Here is a 22,337-nt window from a genome sequence, read left to right as displayed (position 1 = left end):
TCTAAGGCTGTGAAGCACTGTACACATGCTCCTTTCACTTGGGCTTGACAGCCACCTGGGGAGGCAGGTTCTGTTATAATCCCCATTTTACAGATGAGAAGCTGAGGCTGAGAGCAGCAAAGGTACTAGCACTCTGGTCTTCTGGACACGGAGGCCCGCCCCTTCGCCCAGTGCCTCTACAGCTGTCTCCCCAGCAGGTGGCACTGCCTCTTGCATGGGATAATTCCCTAATAAAACATGAGTTGAAGAGACCCTCAGCTGAAAGCCTGTTATCTTAGGATACCACTCTCACGGAATCACAGCATAAAGAGTAAAGAACCTAACAGTACTTTCTACTTCAAACTCTTTGCTTTATAGGCCAGGCCAGAGAGGAAAGTCATAAAATCAATCAGTGGCCAAGAAAGTAGAGCCAAGACCCTGTGAGCCCTCTGTGAGGGCAGAGATAGGCCAACCCCACTACAAGTGGCTTCCCCACTTGTGATCTAGCCTGGCCACTACTGCCATGGGTGCACTAGGACTGGGCAGAGCTAGGCCTGTACAGGGGGCCATGCACTGGGCATACAAGGTTCACCAATGCCACTGTCCCCAAACAGATGGCTCAGCAGTTACTGATCACCTTCTCATAACAAAGTCCAGTGGCCTGGTTTTCACTCTCCTCTGTCTTCCGGAAGCACTAACTGCTGAATATTTAACCCCTCTCCTGCTTTCAGCAATACCACACTCTCTGCTTTCCTGTCACTCAAGGTAGATTTAACCACACCCTTCCAGTTTCAACTATTACCCCCAAGCAAATGATGCCCAGGATAAATTATTCTGAAGAATGAAAATTCTGACTCACAGAACTCTGGAATATGAGAGCTAGAATACTACGCAGACTACCCTCCCCACGAAGTTGGTGTCGGTGGTAGTTTTATATTACCTGCCCAATCAAGTCAAAACTCCTCAGCTTGACATGTAAAGCCCTCCACCCTGCCTGCTCCCATTGCTTACTATAGAGCATTCCTGATGCTACAAACCAATGGGATCACTCCCCATTTTCTGAACACATTTCCCTTTCCTGCCCTTCTCCCTCTGCTTGTCAACACCCTCTCTCTCTGTAAATGCTGCTTCTTCCCAGAAGCCTTCTGGCTCTCTGAAGTCCCAGGATCCCTTCATGACCCACTCTTCTGGGAAATTTCCTTGCCTCTGTGTTTCCACGGGGAGCCTTTCTCAGGGCTTCAGAGTAGAAACTCACTGCCACATGAATAAAAACAAAACAAAACAAAACAACAACAACAAAAAAAACCAACACCAGACTCACCTGATTGAAATTAAGATTATTTTCAATGCTCAGAGGAATCAGATGAGGCAACACTTTTCCAGCAAGTTGCTCCTTGGTGATTCCCAACTTCTTATGAGTAAAAGTACACTTGTAAATACCTAATATAAAAAGATCAAGAGAAAACTATTCTTGAGCCATGGATCAACAAACAAGAATTCCACAAAAAAGTACAGCTACCAAGAGCTGGGCTTTGAAATAGGAATGGGGACCTTGAACCAGGCTGAAGCCTCCTGACGGTCCACTGCATATTATTTCGAACTGGAGCTGAAGTTCAATCCTGGATGCTATTTGCTCATTAATGCCTTTGCCTAAAGCCTAGAATGAACTCTCAGCATGCCAAATGCAACAGTCAAAAACAGTTATCCCCTGTCCTTGCAGTTCAAGTACACGGTTTAAAACAAAATTTCAGACGGTGCATCGAGACGTAGCAAGAATCAGCAGTATTTCCCTCACACAGCAGGGGTGTGTGCTACAATAGCTTTCCCAGGTGCTACTGTAATTCACCTGCCAGATGCTACAATGTCATGCTAACAGTGGCAGGGATTTTAGAATCTCTTAATCAGCTAACAAACAGCTGTGACTTGTCATGATGAGCTAGGCTGACTGCTCACAGCCTTCCTGAGATGTTCCCCTGAACCATCACCCATCATCATTCTCTTCCTACCACCTGTGTCTTCTCTACCAGCTCTCCTCCCTCTGAGGATCTACATCAAGGTAAAATCCTTGGTCTCGTCACGGTCTCTTTCTATACTTCTTTTCTTGGAGAACTGGTTCTCCCTCTGAAGACTCAATTATCAATTTAAAGCTGCCAACCAGCAGTTCTTTCTCACCCAAGCTCCAGTTAGGAATTTCCAAGTACCTCTGGGCACAGCCACTGTGAGGGCATGCCTCTGGCTCTCCAGCCTAGGAAGCTTGGGAACTGCCTTTGCCTCTTTCCATCATCTTTACCCATGACAGCTAGTAACCTACTACTGTTAATTTTTCTTTTACTGAATTCATCTCTGCCCCATTCCTGCAATCCCTCAATCCCAGAATTTTTGTCCTAACACTTCACAGATGGATGACTGCAGATGTCTGCAAACATATCTCTGATGTCTCCTTGTCCTAATCACTAGCACTGTTCTGTGACTTGACTTCTTAAAACACCCCTTAAATCATCTGCCTTCAAACAGAGAACACAGCTCTTCAAAGTCAATTCCATCAAGTCCAGCTCTCAAGGAAGGCTAGTCTCCTCACCTTTCCACCTTCTTTCCCTGCCTCCATTCCACCTCATAAACATGAGCCATACCCTGGAAGGAGGCAGTGTGGAAGGTACAGAAGATTTAAGGAAAAACTGAATGGGAGCTAGAGCTCTGACCCTTGCGACCTGGGTGACCCTGGGGAGGTCACCTGCCCTCTCTGGGGCTGGACTCGATGTCTCTGAGGTCCCCTCTCTCTAGTAGCCTTGCCACCTTTCCAGACCCAGCAGGCATCCTGATCAGTACAGTCATCATCCATCTCCTTCCTATTGTACTTCAGTAGCCCAGAGAATTCAACTTTTTATAATAAAGCATCTTACACAAGACTGTATTTGTTTTTTGAGTGTGTCATCTCCCCAAAAAGGCCACTTTACGAAGACAGGTCAAGTCTCTTACTACCGTGTTGCTCTTTGTCCCTATGAACAGCACCACTGTGCAGATAACAGCTATGAGGTAAAACAACTCTGTTTAGTTCTAAGGGATTCTGAAGTTGTATCAACAACCATCTGCTGAAATTCAAACAAAATATCACAGGACATGCTGGACTAAATTAAGGGTCCTGTCAAGCTGAAGCTACTGAAGAGAATATGTACAAGGAATGAGTCAGTTAAATTATCTAGAGAAGGTAAAGTGAAAATTATGAACTAATTTTAAAGATGTGATTTGTAAGGATTATTTAAGCTATAAATCTGATGAAAAGGCATAAAATAAAATTTAAAAATTTCAGCTACCTAAAATTCCCATGAGGACCGCAGGTTCCTTGGATGGAATTTGTTGCAGAAAGGGTAGGATGTCATCAAGTACAAACCACTTATCCATGTATTCCAAAATCTTTCCTAAGCACACTAATGAATTTACACGAACCTGTTAAAAAGGCAAAATGTTAGTAAATTAATATTCTTTGTGGACAAAAATTAAATATATTTTTATGAAAACTAATTTTTAAATAATAGAAACAAAATCTGTCAGTGTTTAATAGAGTAAAATAATATTACTTTGAAACAAAAGAACCAGGTAAAACATGCTTTGATTAAGGTTTGAAATCTGCTTCTATATTAATACAAGATTATGCAATTTTTTTCACCAAAAAATTAATACAAAATTAAAGGAGTTTTAGGTAACTAGGTGGGCATAGTGAATACAGCACCTGGCTTGAAACAGGGAAGACCTGAGTTCAAATCCTGTCTCGGACACTTCCTTGCTAGTGAGTCTAGACAAGTCACTTAAACTCTATCTGTCTCAGTTTTCCCATCTGCAAAATGTGAGTAACAAGAGCACCAGCCTCTCAGGATTGTGACGAGGATCAAATGAGATACTAATCACAAAGTACTTAGCATAGTTATCTGATACACAGTACGCACAACATGAATATTGGTTATTATTATGATGATGAATTATGTTTTTACTAACAGTACTGACACTGATAAATAACAATACAATGACAAATACAGAATTCCAGTAGTTTCAATAGACTTAGATGCATACAGTGACTTTAAAAATTATAAATACTATTTTCTACTAATAGATAATAAAGCTAATGCCTGATTCTCCTAACTGACTGAGGCCTATAAATCTTGTTAAGGCTTTGTATTTAATTCTTTAACTGGCATTTAGGAGTCATGACTAGAATAGCTATTAAAAAAATCTTTTAAAAAATCATTAAGATATGAGTTCTACTTAAAAAACAGGCTCCCACAGAGTGCTCTGACAAAAACTGTCCAGAAGAGATGATATAGGAGAAAATGATACAAACATAAGAAAGAAAGATCAGGAAAATAAGCAAAAATTAAACATTTACTTACAGCAAGGGAAGATGTCTGTAAACATGCATTTTTAATTCTTGGTATCAAAGAATTTTTCATGGATGGATAGTCTATGAGGTTTGCAAAAGTTGGAATGATGTTCAGGCAAAGTTCCTACAAAAGAAAAAGACCTGTATCAATCTTATAATAAGAAAAAAAATTTAAAGCATTTCAATACATATCAATATAGCCACAGTCTCTTATAATTAGCACAGCATGCTTATAACACTCTCATCCAATCTACACAACATGCCCATAAGACAAATCTTACCTGTTTTTTAACAGGCGAAAAAACTGAAACTAGAGGAGGTGAAAAAAATGCAGCTAGAATCTAGGTCTGATTTCCTTCTGGTGCTCTCGGTCTCTCAACCCTTTAATGCTGACTTTTAACAACAAAAAGTTTTATTATTCCTCATGCTGGTGGGAAGAGGCCAGATCTTTGTCCCAACTCCTTAGTCATTAATTTTTATACTTAAGAATAAAACAGGACACCATGAGAAACACCAAGCCTGAAGGTAATGAAAAGAATCTTGTCTACTCTCATCAGGAACACAAAAGCCCATCTTTAATTGCCTTTTGACCTCCTCAGCAAAGGTAAGAGAATGAAGGAAGAAGAAGAGTCAGAAAGGATGCAGAGAGGGCCTGCTTCTAGAGGTTCTCCTTCTCCACCCCATTCTTTCACCTTGAGAGGAGAAAGCGACATCCCCAAGGCAGTGTCAGATCTACAACCCAGCCCACATCTAAGCCTTATTACTCTTCTCACTCCTTTCTAAAGACAGGATCACAGAACTTCAGAACAGGCAGGGATCTCTGTGGCCTTGCAATGTCCTCTCCAAGCTACCTGACATGCTAGCCCTGAGCTGCTGCCTGAAGGGGGACAAGGGCCCCTCAGCAGGCAGTCTACTCTGCCTCTCAATTTTCCTTACAACATTATGCTGATGGCCTCTAATTTTTCCTTACATCCAGCCTGAATCTGCCTCTTTACAGAGAGCTCTGTGCTCTGGGGCCAAGAAAAAGAAGGGAAATGCCTCTTCGATGTGAAGATCTCTTCCAAACCTGAAGATAACCTCCCTGTCCTCTGACTTCCCTCTTCTCAGACTGTACACATGCCCAGCTCCTTAAACTCATGCTCAGATGACATGACTTCAAGGTGCTGCATCATCTTTGACTGCCCTCCTCTGAACTCTCTGCAGCTCATCCACCCTCCTAAATGGCTACTAGGACTAAACATAACACCCCAGATGTAGTCGGACCAGTGTAGACAACAACAGAGACACTTTTCTAATTCCTGAAAGCTGTCTCACTTAACATACCTATTCTTTTTTAGCACCAAATTTTGACTCAAACTTTTATTTTAAATATTTGTCACTCCTCATGATTCTCATGTAGCTGAAGTTTGGGGAAAATGACCTCACTTTTTTTTGCAAATATTCATTGCAATATTTATTGCAGGGCCCAATGCTCTGGTTCCAACTCAAGAGGAGGGTCATGCTATTTAGAGCTCTTTTTAACTAGTCAGCAAATCCCACCCTGGCCCAGCTGGTATGAATATAATGTTCCCCAAAAAGAGGCAGCAATCAAAATGGCCTTCTGAATGGAATAAGCAGAATGACAATTTTTGTTCAAATTTTCAAAGCAAATGTATTTCCCATGTTTCTTTTGCTTTCAGAATCAAACTTCTTAAATTGTTTCCTTTCAGCAGTCTTACCTGGATTTGAATGGACGGGGCTTCTAAGGCTCTATAAACCATTGGTAGAACACTGTTCTTTATTTCGTCTGGAGGTGTTTTGGTTAGCAATAAATCCATTTTTTGTAGGAAAATTAACAAAATCTGTTTTAAAAAAGTAAACCACATAAAAATTACGAAAGGTTACCAAGACACATAAAGATTCTAGACAACCCAACACTTGAAATGTCTTAAAAAGAGTAACTCACCATGTTGCTGGCCTGAAGGCATGAAAGACAAAAAAACAGAAACCAACTCAAGCTCACGATTGCATTTCAGAAGGCAGTTCACTGGAACAAGCCCAATCACACCCTCCAATGCTATCTATATTTAAAGGTAATTAAAAAGCCTCTAAAAATCCAGATAAACTCAGTTGCTATCTTAACCCACTGTTTTCTTTTGTGCCTGGAGGAACTAGTTCCTCCTTTCCAAGCTGGCTGACCACATAGAGAAGACTGCACTCCAGGTAGTTACCAAAGCTGCTCGCCAGGCACAGAAGCCCCTGAATTCACGCACCTGTATAGGCTCCTGCTGCTTAAAGACAGGGCCGAGCTCAGGCAGAATCAGCTTGACATATTCTTCTTTGGTGCACTCTTCAGCAATCAGCAGCACGTTGGGCAGAACGAAAGGTACCATGTCAGGGTTTACAAATTCTGAGGTTAAGCAAGGCAAAATTCTTTGTACTATCACACGCTGCAAGGGGGGAGCACAAGAATGGTGTAAGAAAAAATATATAAAAATTCTAAAACACAATTTTTTAAATAAAATTCTTTCTACGTCTACTACACAATATGTAAAAATATAAAAACCTGGAAATATCTTCTGAGTTTCTCCCCTACTACAGTGACCTCAGATCCCAGACAGCCATGCCAATGGAGCGCAAGCTCTTGCAGGTCTGACACCACAGAGCAAAACCCTACAATGTCAGGACCAGTCCAGCTAGGTAAGGGCAGAGATGCTCATCAGCTTAACACTGGTGCTAAGGGATAAATCAACTCATAAAACTGTCCTCTATGATAGGATAGGGAGAGCTCCATTAGTAGAGGAACAATATGATCTCAAGCTAGAAGAGCACCTTAAACATCATTTAGTCCAACTTCTGCATTTTACAAATGAGGAAAATGAGAATCAGGGAAGAAAAATGGTTTGTCCAAGGTCATTCAGACTCTTAAGGAGTCTGGCCCAAATGAAACCCCAGTTCCTCCCACCCCAGAGCCCCGGTTCTTCCTAATATACATTTATGTAGGTACATAGTGTCCCCCCAGGTGGAAAGCCAGCCCCACGAAGGCAAGAAGCCTAATACTCAGCAGGTCCTTAATAAATGCCTGGCATTTCTGGTGAGTGATTGATTGAAATGTTTACTGACTAATAAGCATATTAACTTTTATGCCACAAGGAATTCACATTCACTAAAAATTACTGTTTGGTGCACAAAAATTCTAATGATCATGACCATTCCTCCAAGTTTTCTATTGCAAGCAAGGAGCCTTTCCCTGGTTTGACCCACCCAAAAGCTCATTTCCCACCTTCCAGGTATTTCTCTGATCTCCCTTCCTTCCAAACTAAGTCAGCCCATTGGTTTTAGGGACTGAGGTTGAGATAGTCCTAGAGAAGCCTAAGTTTACAAGCAGACTCCTTCTGCTTGTCAACCATTAGGTTAAATCTGCTATCAGCTTAAGATGTTTAAGTCTAGGTCACAATAAGAAACTGAACAAAAACACACCTTGGGTAATTTGGGCAGAACTTTTGGGAGTCCTTTGAAAAACTGTGATTTCTGAAGATTATCTCTTTGGAATAAGGAATCAAAGTATTGTAGAGTGACGGCACCGACGTCATCAAAGAAGGGAATCTAAATGTAAGGGATCATAAAATTTTAGATGACAATCAGAACCTACTGTGGAACTGAATTCTTTCTTTTATTTAAGGTAACTAAGATCCAGAGAGTAAGAGGAGGGTTTGAGTCCATGATGCTCTCAAGGTTAAGGTATACAACTCTCCAGAGAATCATGCTTTGCTTGTTAAGATTCTATTCATTTGAAATAAATGTTTCATGAGCAAAGTTATTTAAATATAGAAAATTCCTACTGTTTCAATCTGCATGAAGAGTATAAAATGCTCCTCAGGTACATAAAAATATGAATATATATACATATACATGAAATATATAAAAAAAATGTTGCTTATAAATACATGGCAAAATAATTGAAAATTAAGGTTTCATCATCCACCTGAGACAATATTTTTAATACACTGACCTTTGTCATTTGATCTGCATCTGGCCTGACAGTTGGAGTTACATTTAAGAGTAATTTCACATGTTCCCGGACTTCCTCAGGTATGTTCTGAAGAGAACTGGATCCTAGACGACTTAGCTAGTCAGAAGAATGATTAAATACCAATTCAGAATTAAAAAAAAAAAAATCCAAAAAGGTGTCAAATTATAATATTTTCAAATAGCCCTTTTAAATATTTAAAATGGCATCAAAGCCCAACCAAAAATCTAATTCTACTAAATAAACTAAGATATCTTATTCTAGTTAAAATCATACTACTTATCCATGCTATTAAAAGAAAAATCACTAACTTTCTTATAAACATCTGACATATTTTAGAGATACTTCTTCCTCTCATCTAATTAATTTATTTTTGGTTTTCAACATTCACTTCCACAAAACTTTGAGTTCCAAATTTTCTCCCCATCTCTCCCCTCCTCCTCACCCCAAGACAACATACTTTCTGATTATTCCTTCCCTCAATCTGCCATTCCCTCTATCACCCCCTTCTTCAGGGATATTTTTTAAATGAAGCTTTGCAAACAAAGTTACATTTCAATCTGTCATAACAAATGAACATATCATGATTCCTGTTACATTAATAAAACTAACCAAAATCTGATTTATATGAAATTTTAAAATGCAACACTATAATCTTATTCCATCTTAGATGGTTTGTCTTTAAAATAACTTAGAAACTGAAATACATGGGGGCCACAGCAAAGGAAATACCTGATCCAACTGCCTACTGAAGCTCTTATAAATGTCTTGCTTGTTGACTTCAAAGATAGGTTTTCCTTTATTAAATACAGCATAAACAACAGCTCCTAAAGAGTACATATCACTTGCTGTCTCACAGCTCACAGAAAGTATGTATTCAGGAGCCAAATACTCGGGATTTGGTAGGCATAACGAAGGTAAATTTGGATCCCACTCTTTACAAGGAAACTTAGGCTATTAAAAGGAGGGGGAAGTGGAAGAGAGAGAGAAAAGCATATGTAGTAAGAACTTTAAATTAAAATTTAATTAAGCTTAAACAGAAATTTACTCCCAAATTCACAACCAACTGTGCAAACTGACAAGTTACTACTCCCCCCCCCCAAAAAAAGGTAAGCTCCAACTAAGTAATCAGTAAAACAAGGTCAGGGCACAAAAGTGTTTTAAGAACATTCTTGAGGGTGCTGAAATTTACTTCCCAAAAGCAAATTTTTAACTTATATTATTATTAATAGTGAGGACTGGGGTATTTTCTGACAAGTGCTCTAATTTTCACAGAGTAGAAAACACAAGATTTGCAGATGTTCCACCATACACATAATGTAGACTGAACTTTCGGGGGAGGTTTTATTTTTAAAAGTTCATTAGTATATGAATTTAAGAATAGTAGAGGTAAATTACGGTTATAATAATTACTATTCACAGCAAAAATCTGTTACATTACGTAGTTTAAAATTCATGTTTATACACTTGTTTCCCAAAGTTAACATTTCTACCGAATTGTATAGCTTTTCTCTATAAGTAATAGACTTACTTATAACACTGAGATGTAGTGATGTGTAGCAGACAGACTTGAAAGCTGGAAGCTGAATGAGTATCTTATTTTGATACTAGCTGTATGACCAAGGGCCAGTCACTTAAATCTCTCTTAGCCTCAACGACCTCATCTCTAAAATGGGGACAAGTAATGCCAGTGAAACCTGCCACAAAGGGTTGTTGAGAGGTTCAAAGGAGATGATGCTATGTACCGTGCCTTGCCACTCTAAGGCCTGACAGAGATGTCAATCACTCTTATTACAGCTAGGCTATTTTCTGAAAACAGATTTTGCAACTTCAGCACTTTCGTTACAGCTTACACTTGTATTATTCCTTTGAAAAGTTTCCAAGAAAACCGTTTTCTACCTCTTGTTCAGAAGGATTCGTTGATGGTATACAGAAATCAAAACCCATTATTTTCCATGCTCCCGTTTTATTCAATATTATATTTTCTGGAGTAAGGTTTCCATGAACCATTTTCACGCTACTATGTAAAAACGACAATCCTTCAGAAACCTGCAAATGGAAAAAAGGCTTATTCCTTCATAATAATACTTAAAATAAGTTTTAAAAAAAATGACCACATATAGCATTCGGTATGATTTCTTATCACAATTTCTTAGTTCCTCATGTCTAATACTAAGAGAAATTATATTAGCTACTCTTTTGAGATTAAACAATAAAGCTCCACTTATAAAAAGGAAAAGAAAAAAGCAAATAAATATGTTGATTTGCAAAAAGCATTTGCAAAAAGTACTTTTAAATTCCTTTCTGTAAACGCTAGTAAGCAGAGAATCAAGAAAATCTTTTAGAGGTAACCTTTTACTTGGCAACCTCCTCCAAAGTTTCACTACTTGAATTCAATTAAATGTTTTATGACATCCTACATGGAATCTAACAATCTTATCCATATTTACCTTTTAAACACTCAATACACCATAAACTAATTTTACACTAATTCTATAGTATCTTCAGCAGCTTTTATATTCATGTTCAATATTACTGTTAAATTTATGAAAAACCGATTAAAATGGTTGGTCTGTTGTGATTAATGTTAAAAATGAAACTTAAGCTTTATCTTATCTCTACCTCAAATTCTTTTTTCAACTTGAATATTTTCACTGAGGAATAGAAAAGTAACAAAAAAAAACCCATTTCTAAAAACATTATTTGAAATGTTTTCCAACACAGAAATGATTTCTAAACATCTAAAGGTATACAGATTATGTGCTTAATTTTTCTTAGTCAAGACACAGGAATTACATGAACACCATTTTCAAAGACTCTTCACAAGCTCCTAAACGAGGATTTTAGAGAGATTCAAGCCATCAAGATCACACTGCTTCATGGAAACTGCTCCAAGGGGAGCTGTGGCAATATAATAAAAATGACACATTACCTAAATCAACCTATATTCTTAAGTATGATGTCAAAGTACTCACTAAAGGGTTATTTCACAGAGCTAGAAAAAGTAACCACAAAATGTATATGAAGACCCTACTGCCTATGTCAGTTACTCACAAGAACGCTGGCAAATTTTAAACACTTCAATGAAGAATAAATACACATAAATGCAGACAATAATTTTACAAAGTACAAAATACTGTACAAATATAAGATATTATTTACATAAAAGCTTAACTCCGGTAAGGACGAAATTTCAAAGTAAAAGTTATAAACAAGACTATATTGAGAGATAGAGGGAAATAGACATAATTTCTTCTTGCTGAAAATCCAACAGGGATACACACATACCTGAAGCAACCCATATTTTGTTTCTACATCATAAAGTTTATAATCCTTAATGTCAGGGGACCCTGATGAAGGCAGATTTTCCCAGTTCCCAAGAACATTGGCTAAACTTGCACATACTGGTTCTGTACAAAATGCCAGGCAGTCTCTATAAAAGATAAAGAGAGTTATACCTACTGTAACATTTTTCCAGGTTTAAATTTTTTTTTAATATACATGAAATATAATGGGGATACTTATTCTATTCTTACATGACAACATGCCAGATTAGTTTATTTTAGTACAAACAGGCCTTTAGGCCAGCACAGCAATGTCACAAAGGTATTTGTTGAGGGTCAAAATTATGAATCAAATGTGATGGAATGAACACATACAGGATATGGTCCCAAATCCCAGGAAACTACTAGAGTAAGTTCATGAAAACAATTAATATAGGCATATAACATTTAAAAATAACAAGTTAAGTCCAAATCCTTTAGGAAATATAAAGTTTATCTACAATGTACCACCCAGCGACCTGCTGGCTTTCTCTGGTGAATGCCATTCAACATACACAAAGCATCACCCACCATCCAGAAGCAATGGTTTCCTACAAGAAGCCTTTCAAAGTCTTAGACAATGGAGAGAACTAAAGCTTATCTAAATGAAGATTCTGCTTCTACTGTCATCTGCCTTGAAGCCTGTGTAGTTAAAACATGTCTGTTGGGGAAGGGCCAGATAAGGGAGAAGACATATTTTTATTACCCTTAAAAGGCCAGAATGTCACTGGTGATGAATACATTACGGTTCACTGCAAATTTTAAGTAATAGCAAATCTAGGCATCAAAGAAAAGAAAAATCCCCCTTCACCTGTCCCAGAGAGGCATGCTCTTTCCCCATGTTCCAGCACAGTGAAAAGACGAAAGAAAAAAAGCATCCAGGCATGTATAAGACGCATAAGAGGCCTTTTCCGTGCCTCCCAACTGACAGCACACCTCCTCCCCGAGAACCATGTATTCATTTTGCATATATTTGAAATATACTTACATGTGCACAGGCTGTTTCCCCAATAACATCTAAGTTCTTTGGGAACTGGGACTCTTTCATAGTCATCTTTGTATCCTCAGCAGCTGATCACGGTGTCTGGCATATATATAGTTGGTACTTAAATGCTTTTTGATTGATACAAAGCAGCCTAGTACTACTGGTGTGTTACAGAATAGTAAAAAGTCTGCATGCCAATACTTAAACATCTTTCTCTTTTTAAAATTGTTGATATGAAAACTTTAAAAGGAGTAAACACGATATTCACTCTACTATTCTAACTCTACTTCTTCTCACTTCTTTTTCTCCCTTTCCTAAAATAAAATTGGCTCAAAAGATGGCAACCAACTAACTAACACCATTTCGGCCAGCCCACCAGTTTGAGCTCAGCCTAGCACTTGGCATTAAGCAGCTTTTCTATTTGTCCTTAATCTGCTTCCAGGAGCATCATCAGACCTCCTCCCTTCCTTCCGCCCTACCTGATTCAGTTCCATGATGCCCTTTTCTCTCAGCAGAGGCTCTAACTCCAGCTTTTGGAGGACACTGAGTGCTGATGCTCACACTGAACCTAAATTATTACTACCAATAAGCAGGGCTATGGGAGGAGGGAGGTGCTTTGTAACCTTAAAGTCATAGATGGATGCAGACCTTCAGTGTTACTGTTAATAAATGGCTGCAGTTATGTATTGGCAGAATGTTCTCACTTAGGAGCTGGTGGAAAAGATTCAGGTGAGTGAAATGAGTTTTCCAAGGAAGGCCATAATGTGGGCACATGGTGAAGCCAGGCCTCATTCTTTCCAGGGTAACCTGCCTGCTCCCTCCACAGTTCTAAGGCAGGACTAAAGAACATCACTTTCTTACAGAACATCTCTCATCACTACCACCAGTGAATCAGTATCTTCTTTTCTGTCCAATGGCTGTTTTCAGTTTTCATTATCTTAGACCTCTATAGCATATTATGTAGCTGACTACACAATCCCTCTATCACTCTTTTGCCTCTGTATTGATTTAATTTCCTAGTTTACTTCAAGAATTCAATACTTATTAAACATCTAATACATGCTATAAGGTACTGTGTGCTTCCTCCTCTAAGAAGTTCCAGGGTAAACAATAGTCCCCTCAGAAAACTTAAAATTCAATAGGATAACAAAACAGTGACACAAAAATATCAAACATCTTTAACTTGAGACACAAAGGGCTGGAAAGATGAGGGGCTCTTCACAAATAGAGTTGGTATTTCACTTGAAGGCAATGCAACCACCGGAAGCTTTAAGCAGAAAAACAACACTTTCAAAAGCATGCTCCAAGACTACTGTGACAATTTGTTTAGGACGGGCTGCAAGAGAGACTAGAAGTTCAACTGTTTCATAAGCATTACATGTCTGCCAGGGATCAGTCCTGAGAACTTTCTTATTCCTGTTAGAAAAGTTGTCTCCTTTCATTGATTCAACTATCGGCTCCCTGATAATAATTCACAGATTGGTATCACTAGGCCCAGCTTCTCCCTTGTACTTGCCTACTGACACCGCTTGGGTGTCTCCCCGTCATCTCATACTCAGTCATCTCAAAAGAAGAAGAGCGTGTCTCTCCACCCTAATTCCCCAGTCTTTCCTTCTCCCTATGTTGAAGAGGTACTGTCATTCCTTCAATCACCTAGACCAGGGCTTCTTAAACTTTTTCCAAAATAAAGATATGATCCCACCCCCCCCCCCAAAAAAAAACAAACAACTTTTTCCACTCCTGACCTCTTCAGCACTTCTTAAACTGTGAGTCGTGGGATCGCACCCACAGTTTAAGGAGAGCTGTTCTGGACTGGAAACTTGGTCACCTAGTCTACCTACTCTTCATTCACTTACAGTGGATATTCCCTGAGCACAGAATCAAGGAGGCTGAGTGAGGAGGATACAAAGAACCAAATACAGTCTCTCTCTCGGAGGAAACAGAAAGCAAACTGAGCTGATAAAGCAAACACCAACACAAGGGATACAAAGGCAGCACATGAGTGAGAGACAATCGGGCGAGAGGACTTCTGAGGAAGCATGCGTTAATGAGAGCCTGAATATTAAAGATGATTTCTTCACAGAGGAGACTAGGTCTCCTTCTTTAAGCTAGATCTAGCCACCTTTCAGGAAAGACAAGATTTGTAGAAAATTAAGTCATCCCAGCAGCAAGGAACAGCTTGAGCAAAGACACCAAGGTAGAATGCCCATAGACAAGTAAGAATGTACAGGACAAAAAAAAAGAAAGAAAGAAAGAAAGAAAAAGTCGGAGAAACTTTGGGCCGAAGATGTTTGCCCGAACATCAAGAAGGCAGCCCTTCTCACACACTTATTACATTAAAAACCTAAAAATAATACCAGATCAAATAAAGATGAAGAAATTCAATAAGTAATTACATTAAATGACTTCACCTACCCCCAAATTGCAGAAAAGGTCAGCCAAAAGCTGAGAAGCAACAGAAAAGAGAGCTAAGCCAATACTGTCAGAGTTCACCCTCAGGCACACAAGCAGACAGCTTTTTAGTGCACGCACCAGAGACCAGACAGTGATACAAGGATTCCCTTCAGCTGGATCCCGAGGCAACAGGGGCCAAAGACTCACCTGAGAAAACCTCAGCTTTCAAAAAAGCCACCTTGGTGGTCCTAGGGAGCAACCAGTCACTTCCCAAGAGACCTTCCTGCCTCCACTCCCCTGACTATCTTAGTCTATCTTCCACAAAGGGGAAGGCAAGGAGAAGAAATACAGCAGGAACACAATTAAGTAGAGTAAGATACTTCTAGCTTTATGTAAAACTTGCATAACACAAATTCAACTTCATGCAAAGAATTCTAAAAGAAATCTGCATTCCAAAAAAACCAAACTCCATGTTAACTTTACTCTGTGTGCTCTCTGCTCCTGCCCCTCAGTTCAGGATTCTTCAGCCCTTCCCTCCCCGCCTCCGCAAAAAACTGAAAAAACAAAACTCTCCAAATGAAAGCAGAAGTATGGACAGGTAGTGAGACCACTCCTGCCACCTCGGGACTAGGGGCGTGGCTTGAGAACTCTGAGAGAGGAGACCTTTGCCCCACTCTGTCTAACCATCCTCATGTCTGGCCCAAGTATTTGTCTCGGGTACCATGTAGATGTCCCCAGCTCCCACATGTTCCTTCTCCTGCTCTTGCTTCTCTATGCCTGGACCCAATGCCTCCTTGAACCATGTGCTGACCCCCTCCCTTCAAGAATGTACCCTCCCCTCCATTTCCCATGTCCATGAGCAAATACTCACATTAGGTAAAAGTCACTTTATTTAGAGGTCTATGAACAAGTTCACTTACATAAAGTAAAAACTGTCTATTTAAGGCAAAATGTACATGAAAGGGTGTCACATAAGGAACTGCAGATAAGATGGCCTATACACTGAGACTTAAGGGGAAATGAGCATTTTGGTAGATGAAAGTATGAAGGATACACATCTCAGGCATGTTGGGTAGTTTCTGAACATAGATGGAGGCAAGAAATAGGGTGTCAAGTTTGGAGACCATGTAACGTCCAGTTTGACAATAATAAGAGTTCCCAAAGAGCAGTAATAGGAAGCAAGCCTTGACTAGTGGGTTTAAGATGACTATAAATGTTAAGACTGAAACTTCTTGAACAATGAAGAGCAATAGTCTGACCCATACTTTAGGACAATCAGTTTCTCTGCTATGTGAAGGATGGATCAGAAAAGGGAAAGAATGGAAGCAGGTAGGCCAATGAAGAGGCTATGAGAGTCATCCAATCAAAAACTGACAAGGGCTTTGTCTTCCCCAAGAGAATTCGTGCCCCTTAAAGCAAAGCTAGGAGTGTCCCCCTTTCTTTGTATCCTCAGCACTGTAAGCATTTAATGTCTGCTCAATGAATGACAAAACGGGGTAAAAGTTGTATGAGCAGAGAGAACAGACACTTGAGAAATTACCGAAGCAAAACTGGTAAGAGTTGGATATGATATGGGGTGTAAGAGATAGGAGTCCCTCCTGACTCTGAGGTTACAGAGGAAGGGTGGCCACCCTCTCATAAGAAAAAAATAAATGAGGAAGCAAAGCTGGCAAGGAAAGACAATAAATTCTGTTTGAAAGAGTTAAAAGATCACTAGTAGCTGTGAAAAATTAAGAGAGCACCAGGAGCACGGAGAATAGTATTTCATTCATGTGTGGTGGTCACAAGTCAGACTGGCAAATGCTCAGAGGCACAGTGGGAATAAAAACTTTGATCAGTGAGATGACCAGTGAAAATTCCAGAAGATCAATGATGAAGCACACTACAGAGATGATAAACTCAAGGAACAGATGAAACACACATTTTTTGACGTAGGCAATGTAGAAATCTGCTTTCCTTGATTACAAACATCTACTACAAAGGTTTTCTTTTTCTCCCTCAATATGGGGAAGGGAGATGAGATGGAAAAGATAATAGCAACAGGGTATAAGAAAATAAGTAAATAAGAGAAAGAAAAGAAAGGAGGTTCACCAAAGCACTTTTTAAAACACAGAAGAGAAAAAAAGGCCAAAAGAAAACTGAGAAGCAAGACAACTTTGAAAGTTAATGCTGAATTTATTATACTTTAAAGAAAGACTATATTGAACTTTAAAGAAAAAGCAAATTGTACAAAATAGAAATTCACAATTTCACATACAGTCCTCTTTTTCTGTCTTACTTTGTGTTTGCAAAATGTTCCTTTTACCTATTAAGTTTAGAATATTTTTTAATACACAGAAAGGAGCAGATGTAAAGTTCAAAAGGGAACACAGACAACTAACCACTAAGTTACTCTGATAATAAAATAATAAAAAGCTGTAATAGAGTTCTATGGTGTCCTATGCAGTCCTTTTTCTGTTCATTCTATAAGGATATGTTCACATTAGTTGAAGTTTGTCAAGTTCGTAATAGAAAAGACAATTTTACACAAAACTGAGACTTGAGTAGATGGTGAGGAAATGGAGAAACCAAACAAATAATTCCAGGAGCTCGGCAGGGAAAGGGAGGAGAGATATAGGAGAGCAGTGTGAGAGAATGGAAGGTCAAAGAAGATATTTTAAGCATGAAGCAGATGTTAGCATGATTTTAGGCATCAGCTAAAAAGCAGTAATAGGCAAAGAACCTGAAGACAGGAAGGGAAAGAGATGATTAGTAGCCCAAGGTCATGGAAAATGCCAGAGAGGACTAAATAAAGAAAATAAATGGATTTGCCTCAGCAAGGAAAAAGCCATGCCCTCCTCAGAGAGAGGTAGTAAGGAGGAGAGGTTTTGAAGAATGGAGCAAAAATAAGGGAGGTAAACAAGGAATGATTTGGATTTCTTCAGTAGAGTACACAACAGAGAAAAAGACATGGAAGAGACCTCAACACTCTAAGAAATAAAAAGAAGTTTGAGAACAGGCTCAGAATGAAGTGAGACAGTCCATCAAGGAAGATCAATAGCTATAACTGCACAGATGTGAGAATCCTCTGTGTGGACTCTCATATAAGATGGCTTAGATCTCAGTAAAATCGAGATTATTTGCTGACAAAAAGAGCAGGAAAGTGAGATCAGAAACTTAAAAAGTGTGGGAAAAGATTTGCAATAATCAGCAAATATAATTAGGGTGTTAGCTAGGGATAAATCAAAGAACTGCAGAATAGCTGTGAAGGTCCAATTGATACTATGATGAGTTTGTAGTGGACAGTATATCTTTTGAAACTGCTCGAGCAGGAGCTCTTAAATCTCTTTTCGTGTTGTGGACCCCCCTGAAAGTCTGGTGAAGCTTATGGACCCCTTCTCCAAATAATGTTTTAAAATAATTGAAGGAAATGTCAAATTTCAGTGAGAGGTTCCTAAAAACAAAGATTAGTTTTTCACCCTATACTATATTTAGAGACCCTCCTCAATTCTATCCACGGACCATGCATCCAAATTTAGGAACACACTTTGACAGCAGGACTTGGCAGTCTAAGAAAATATGTAAAGGAGAGAGATAAAAAGTGACCAAAGTCATAAACTGGTATAATGTGAAGTAAAAGGACAGAGTACTAGAGGGAGCAGCACCAAAATGTCTGGTTTTAGAGTTAGAAAAAGTTAGAATGAAGCTGATTAGATGAAGATGTTGAAGAAACCAAGCTTTCAATCAATGTAAAGAATAAATTTAACAGGTCTGAAGAACAGGAGAGATGGAAGATAGGATATTTTAATTAGAGAAGCTCCAAGTTGTATATCAGACAGATTTTTTTCAGAAATATAATTTTCATCATATGCCCCAGAAACCTACTGTCCAATTACTTCATATTTCCTATTACATTTAATTTAAACTCCTCTCCTGGGTTCTTAGGGAATTATATAATCTGAACCCAGTACAGTGCTATTTCCCACTACCTCCACCATCTATCTCTCTGATGGAGTCCAGCTTACTGCTCATTCTATGTTGCAAACACACCATGCTCACTGCCACTTCCATCTGTCTGTATGCTCCTGCTGGTCTCCCTCCATACACCTAAAATACTTTCCTTTCTTCTTCTTCAGTCACCAAAATCATTCTCACCTTCCCAATTCTACCTTCTTCTCCTCTGGCTTTGGCTCATCTCTCTCTCTCTTTGAGGTATTCTTATGGCACTGAGCATCATGCAATTTAGTATTTAAGTACACGCCATCATAAGAATTTTCCAGCATTTTCTGTTTGTTATATCTTCTCCTTAAGCCACTTAAGGGAAAGAACTGTCTTATAACTTCTGTATTATCCATATTGCTTAGAACAATACTAATAATCCAGTAGGATCTGAATGGTTCATCCACTGAAAGTGTCAAGAAAAGTCTTTACTGATATTGACTCTTCCTACCACTATCACCCAAGATCAACCAAAGAACTCCTACGTTAGATCATTTAAACTTGTCAACAGTTTCCAGTGCTCAAATTGTAAGAGCTTCTATCTGTATTATTACTTTAAATTTTGTAAAAAGATTCAAACTGTAAAATCAATTAATTGCTTTATTAAGTCTGTGTAAGTTACATAAAAATTTACCTGGATTCTTCTAAAGGATGTTGGACAGTAAGAAGTCGAGGGTGTCGAAGCCGGGTTAACTGTTGGACTCCTCGTTTTAGAGAATCAATGATCTGATCCTTTTCAAATTTTTGATATTTGTCAATCAGCTTTTTATCAAAGACGAAAACAGCCACTTCCTAATAGAAAAAAAAGTTACGTGTAACTAATTTTAGTCAGAAATAGATATAAGCAGTACACATCTGTGTGACAACTTATCTAAGAGAAATACACTAAAAACTACTATCACAAAAGTTTTATTAGACAATATAAACTACTCAAATATGAAATAGAATATATTATTTTTCTAAAGAAGAAATCCATTTTTCTTGACTGGAGAAAAGCTGACTTACTTGGAAAAAAGTCTATCTACTACATAAATCTGCATATTTAAAGAGACACAAGTGTCTTTCTCAGGAGAGGGAAAACAGAACTTCCCCTGCTTTTGAGGTTTCTGATACCAGTTTACTACATGCAAAATGAAATATGTAATGTGCTATCTATCCTTCATCTATAGTAAATGTTCATCTACCAAGAACCAAAACCCAGAAAACTCAAATAATTAAGTTTCACAATACTATATAATAGGTGTTCACAACGATCAAAAGATCCCTGAAGTACGAGTGAAAAAATAAATTCAGTACAAGCACTCTCTGAAAATAAAAAGTCTTTGTATATGCATGGCTATATTGCACAATGCCTTCTCTTAATCCCAGTCCAAACCTGCTTCAGATCAAGACTAAGGAGGTGATCAGTAAGAAGAAACCCCTCCCTTACCTTCTCTTTACTTTCATCTTTCACAGCTTACCTAAAGCTTACTGCAAATAAAAGTCTAACACACACGCGTGCCCGCACACATCCTGCTTTTTTTGCTTATTAGTTCCCTTAAGAAAATCTCTGCCCTCATCCATTATATATGTGAGTCAAATACATTTCAAAGTAGATCTGACAATGTATGAGTAGTGCTACTGCAGTGTTACATCATGGAACTGGAAAGCCCTAAATCTTGAAATAAAATGAACTATAAGAATCTATATTATCAGCCTCTAAGACACTTGAAAATTATTCAGAAATCACCATCAAAGCTTCATTAAAATATCCTCCCTTAAAATAACTGTTTTCTGGAAGCATTTAGAAATAATCATTTATTTAGTAATTTTTCTGTTTTAAAAACTCATTGCTAAATTAATAATGCAGCAACATTATTACTTTCTATTGAGCGTATAGTATTTTTATTACATTCTGGATTAAATACAACTTTGCGAGTTAACCTGGAAAGCTAACCACAACTTATAAACTGTTTTCAATGAGAAAATACATTCCAAATCCCAACAAGTGACCTGACATATAAAGGAATTATTCTAACAATATGCTTTTTAAGTTGAAGTTTTTCAACTAATTATGAAATTATGCAGAAGTTTATAATTAGGATATCTAATGCATCAGAAAATCTCACTGCCCAAAGATCATATGTAGATAACTGAAGTGGAACACTGATGGTTTCTGTCTTTCTTTACAACCAATAACAACATATTTAAAAAACTTAGCCAAAAAGTCAGAGAAACAGGGAGAGTTAACTATGAAAGCTACAGGTTGATCTTATTTTATACTTTAAAAGAACAGTGAGCTATACACAACAACTTGTAGATTTCTGTATGATAATTTTCTTCCATTTTGCTAATATCCTCTTTAATCTTGTGGTGAACAATAAAAATGAAAATTGATTAAAATAAAAAGAAAGTTGGTCAAGATATTTTTAATCAAAAGATAAGGAACTTTCCATTCTTTCTTAATTCATAAGATTTAATCTAAATAAAATAATTTGCTGTATTTGTTATTCAACTCCTCAGCAAGAAAGGTAAAAATATTTGAAACTCTTGTTTTCACATTACCTTCTTTCATATAACATTCTGACTTACCTAGGGTCACATAAGTAGCATGTGGCAGGGGTAGGATTATAATTTAACATAAAGTAAAAATGGAAAGTTATCTGACATTAATATATTGTTGTTATATGATTCCAAGTTACTCTGAGAAACAAAATAGGTGGCCACCTAAAGTTTTCCACAGAGAAAGCCCATGTGGAGGATAAAGTAGTGTGTAACATGTTAGCAACAGTAGGTTATGTGGTAAGAAGAGAAATAAAAATTATTTAGCAAATGTTTAACTGGGAAAACAAAGCAAGGTGGTCCTGGACAGAAAAGTACAACTCACACCCCAATCCTGAAAGAATGTTATGAAAAGTAGAGGAAGACTTCTGGCACACTGTGTGCGATGCTCCTACAAAGGTGGGTCAGTGACATGTGAGATACATACTCCAAACAGCATGAAGCCCCCACACGGCCATATTTTTCCTCACTGTAAATGACCCTCATTTCCCTTGACTACTCAGGCGAAAGTAGCAATTCAAGTACTTTAAAGGAAGATGACTCCTCCACCAAAGAGTCCAGCCACTCACATAGAGGTTTGAATGGGCTGTTCCCTAAAGGCTATAAGACACATCCCTGTCTGAATGTCTTTGACTCGTTATAACTAATGACCCAGATGCATACATTGTTGTGCCTCATGATCATTCATGTGCATAAATCCTATTTTAGAGGAAGATGTATTTATAAAATGTGACAACATCTCATTAAAATGTGTTT

General features: G+C 38.2%; 1 protein-coding gene across 2 annotated transcripts in view; it reads right to left on the bottom strand.

The window, feature by feature from the left end:
- Positions 1-22,337, bottom strand: part of SCYL2 (SCY1 like pseudokinase 2) — a 58,800-nt gene that overhangs the window by 8,374 nt on the left and 28,089 nt on the right. For both annotated transcript variants that reach the window (XM_072655674.1, XM_072655675.1), the window contains 11 exons: positions 19,675-19,832; positions 11,649-11,793; positions 10,260-10,409; positions 9,093-9,314; positions 8,343-8,459; positions 7,811-7,936; positions 6,604-6,780; positions 6,070-6,192; positions 4,362-4,475; positions 3,291-3,423; positions 1,301-1,419 (listed from right to left, as the gene is read on the bottom strand). In XM_072655674.1, the coding sequence (XP_072511775.1) occupies positions 1,301-1,419; positions 3,291-3,423; positions 4,362-4,475; positions 6,070-6,192; positions 6,604-6,780; positions 7,811-7,936; positions 8,343-8,459; positions 9,093-9,314; positions 10,260-10,409; positions 11,649-11,793; positions 19,675-19,832 (1,584 nt within the window). The remainder of the gene's footprint in view (positions 1-1,300; positions 1,420-3,290; positions 3,424-4,361; positions 4,476-6,069; positions 6,193-6,603; positions 6,781-7,810; positions 7,937-8,342; positions 8,460-9,092; positions 9,315-10,259; positions 10,410-11,648; positions 11,794-19,674; positions 19,833-22,337) is intronic.

The sequence above is a fragment of the Notamacropus eugenii genome, chromosome 3 (genome assembly GCF_028372415.1).
Source record: "Notamacropus eugenii isolate mMacEug1 chromosome 3, mMacEug1.pri_v2, whole genome shotgun sequence".
Classification (NCBI taxonomy): Eukaryota; Metazoa; Chordata; class Mammalia; order Diprotodontia; family Macropodidae; genus Notamacropus; species Notamacropus eugenii.
This window is presented reverse-complemented; position numbering and strand designations above follow the sequence as displayed.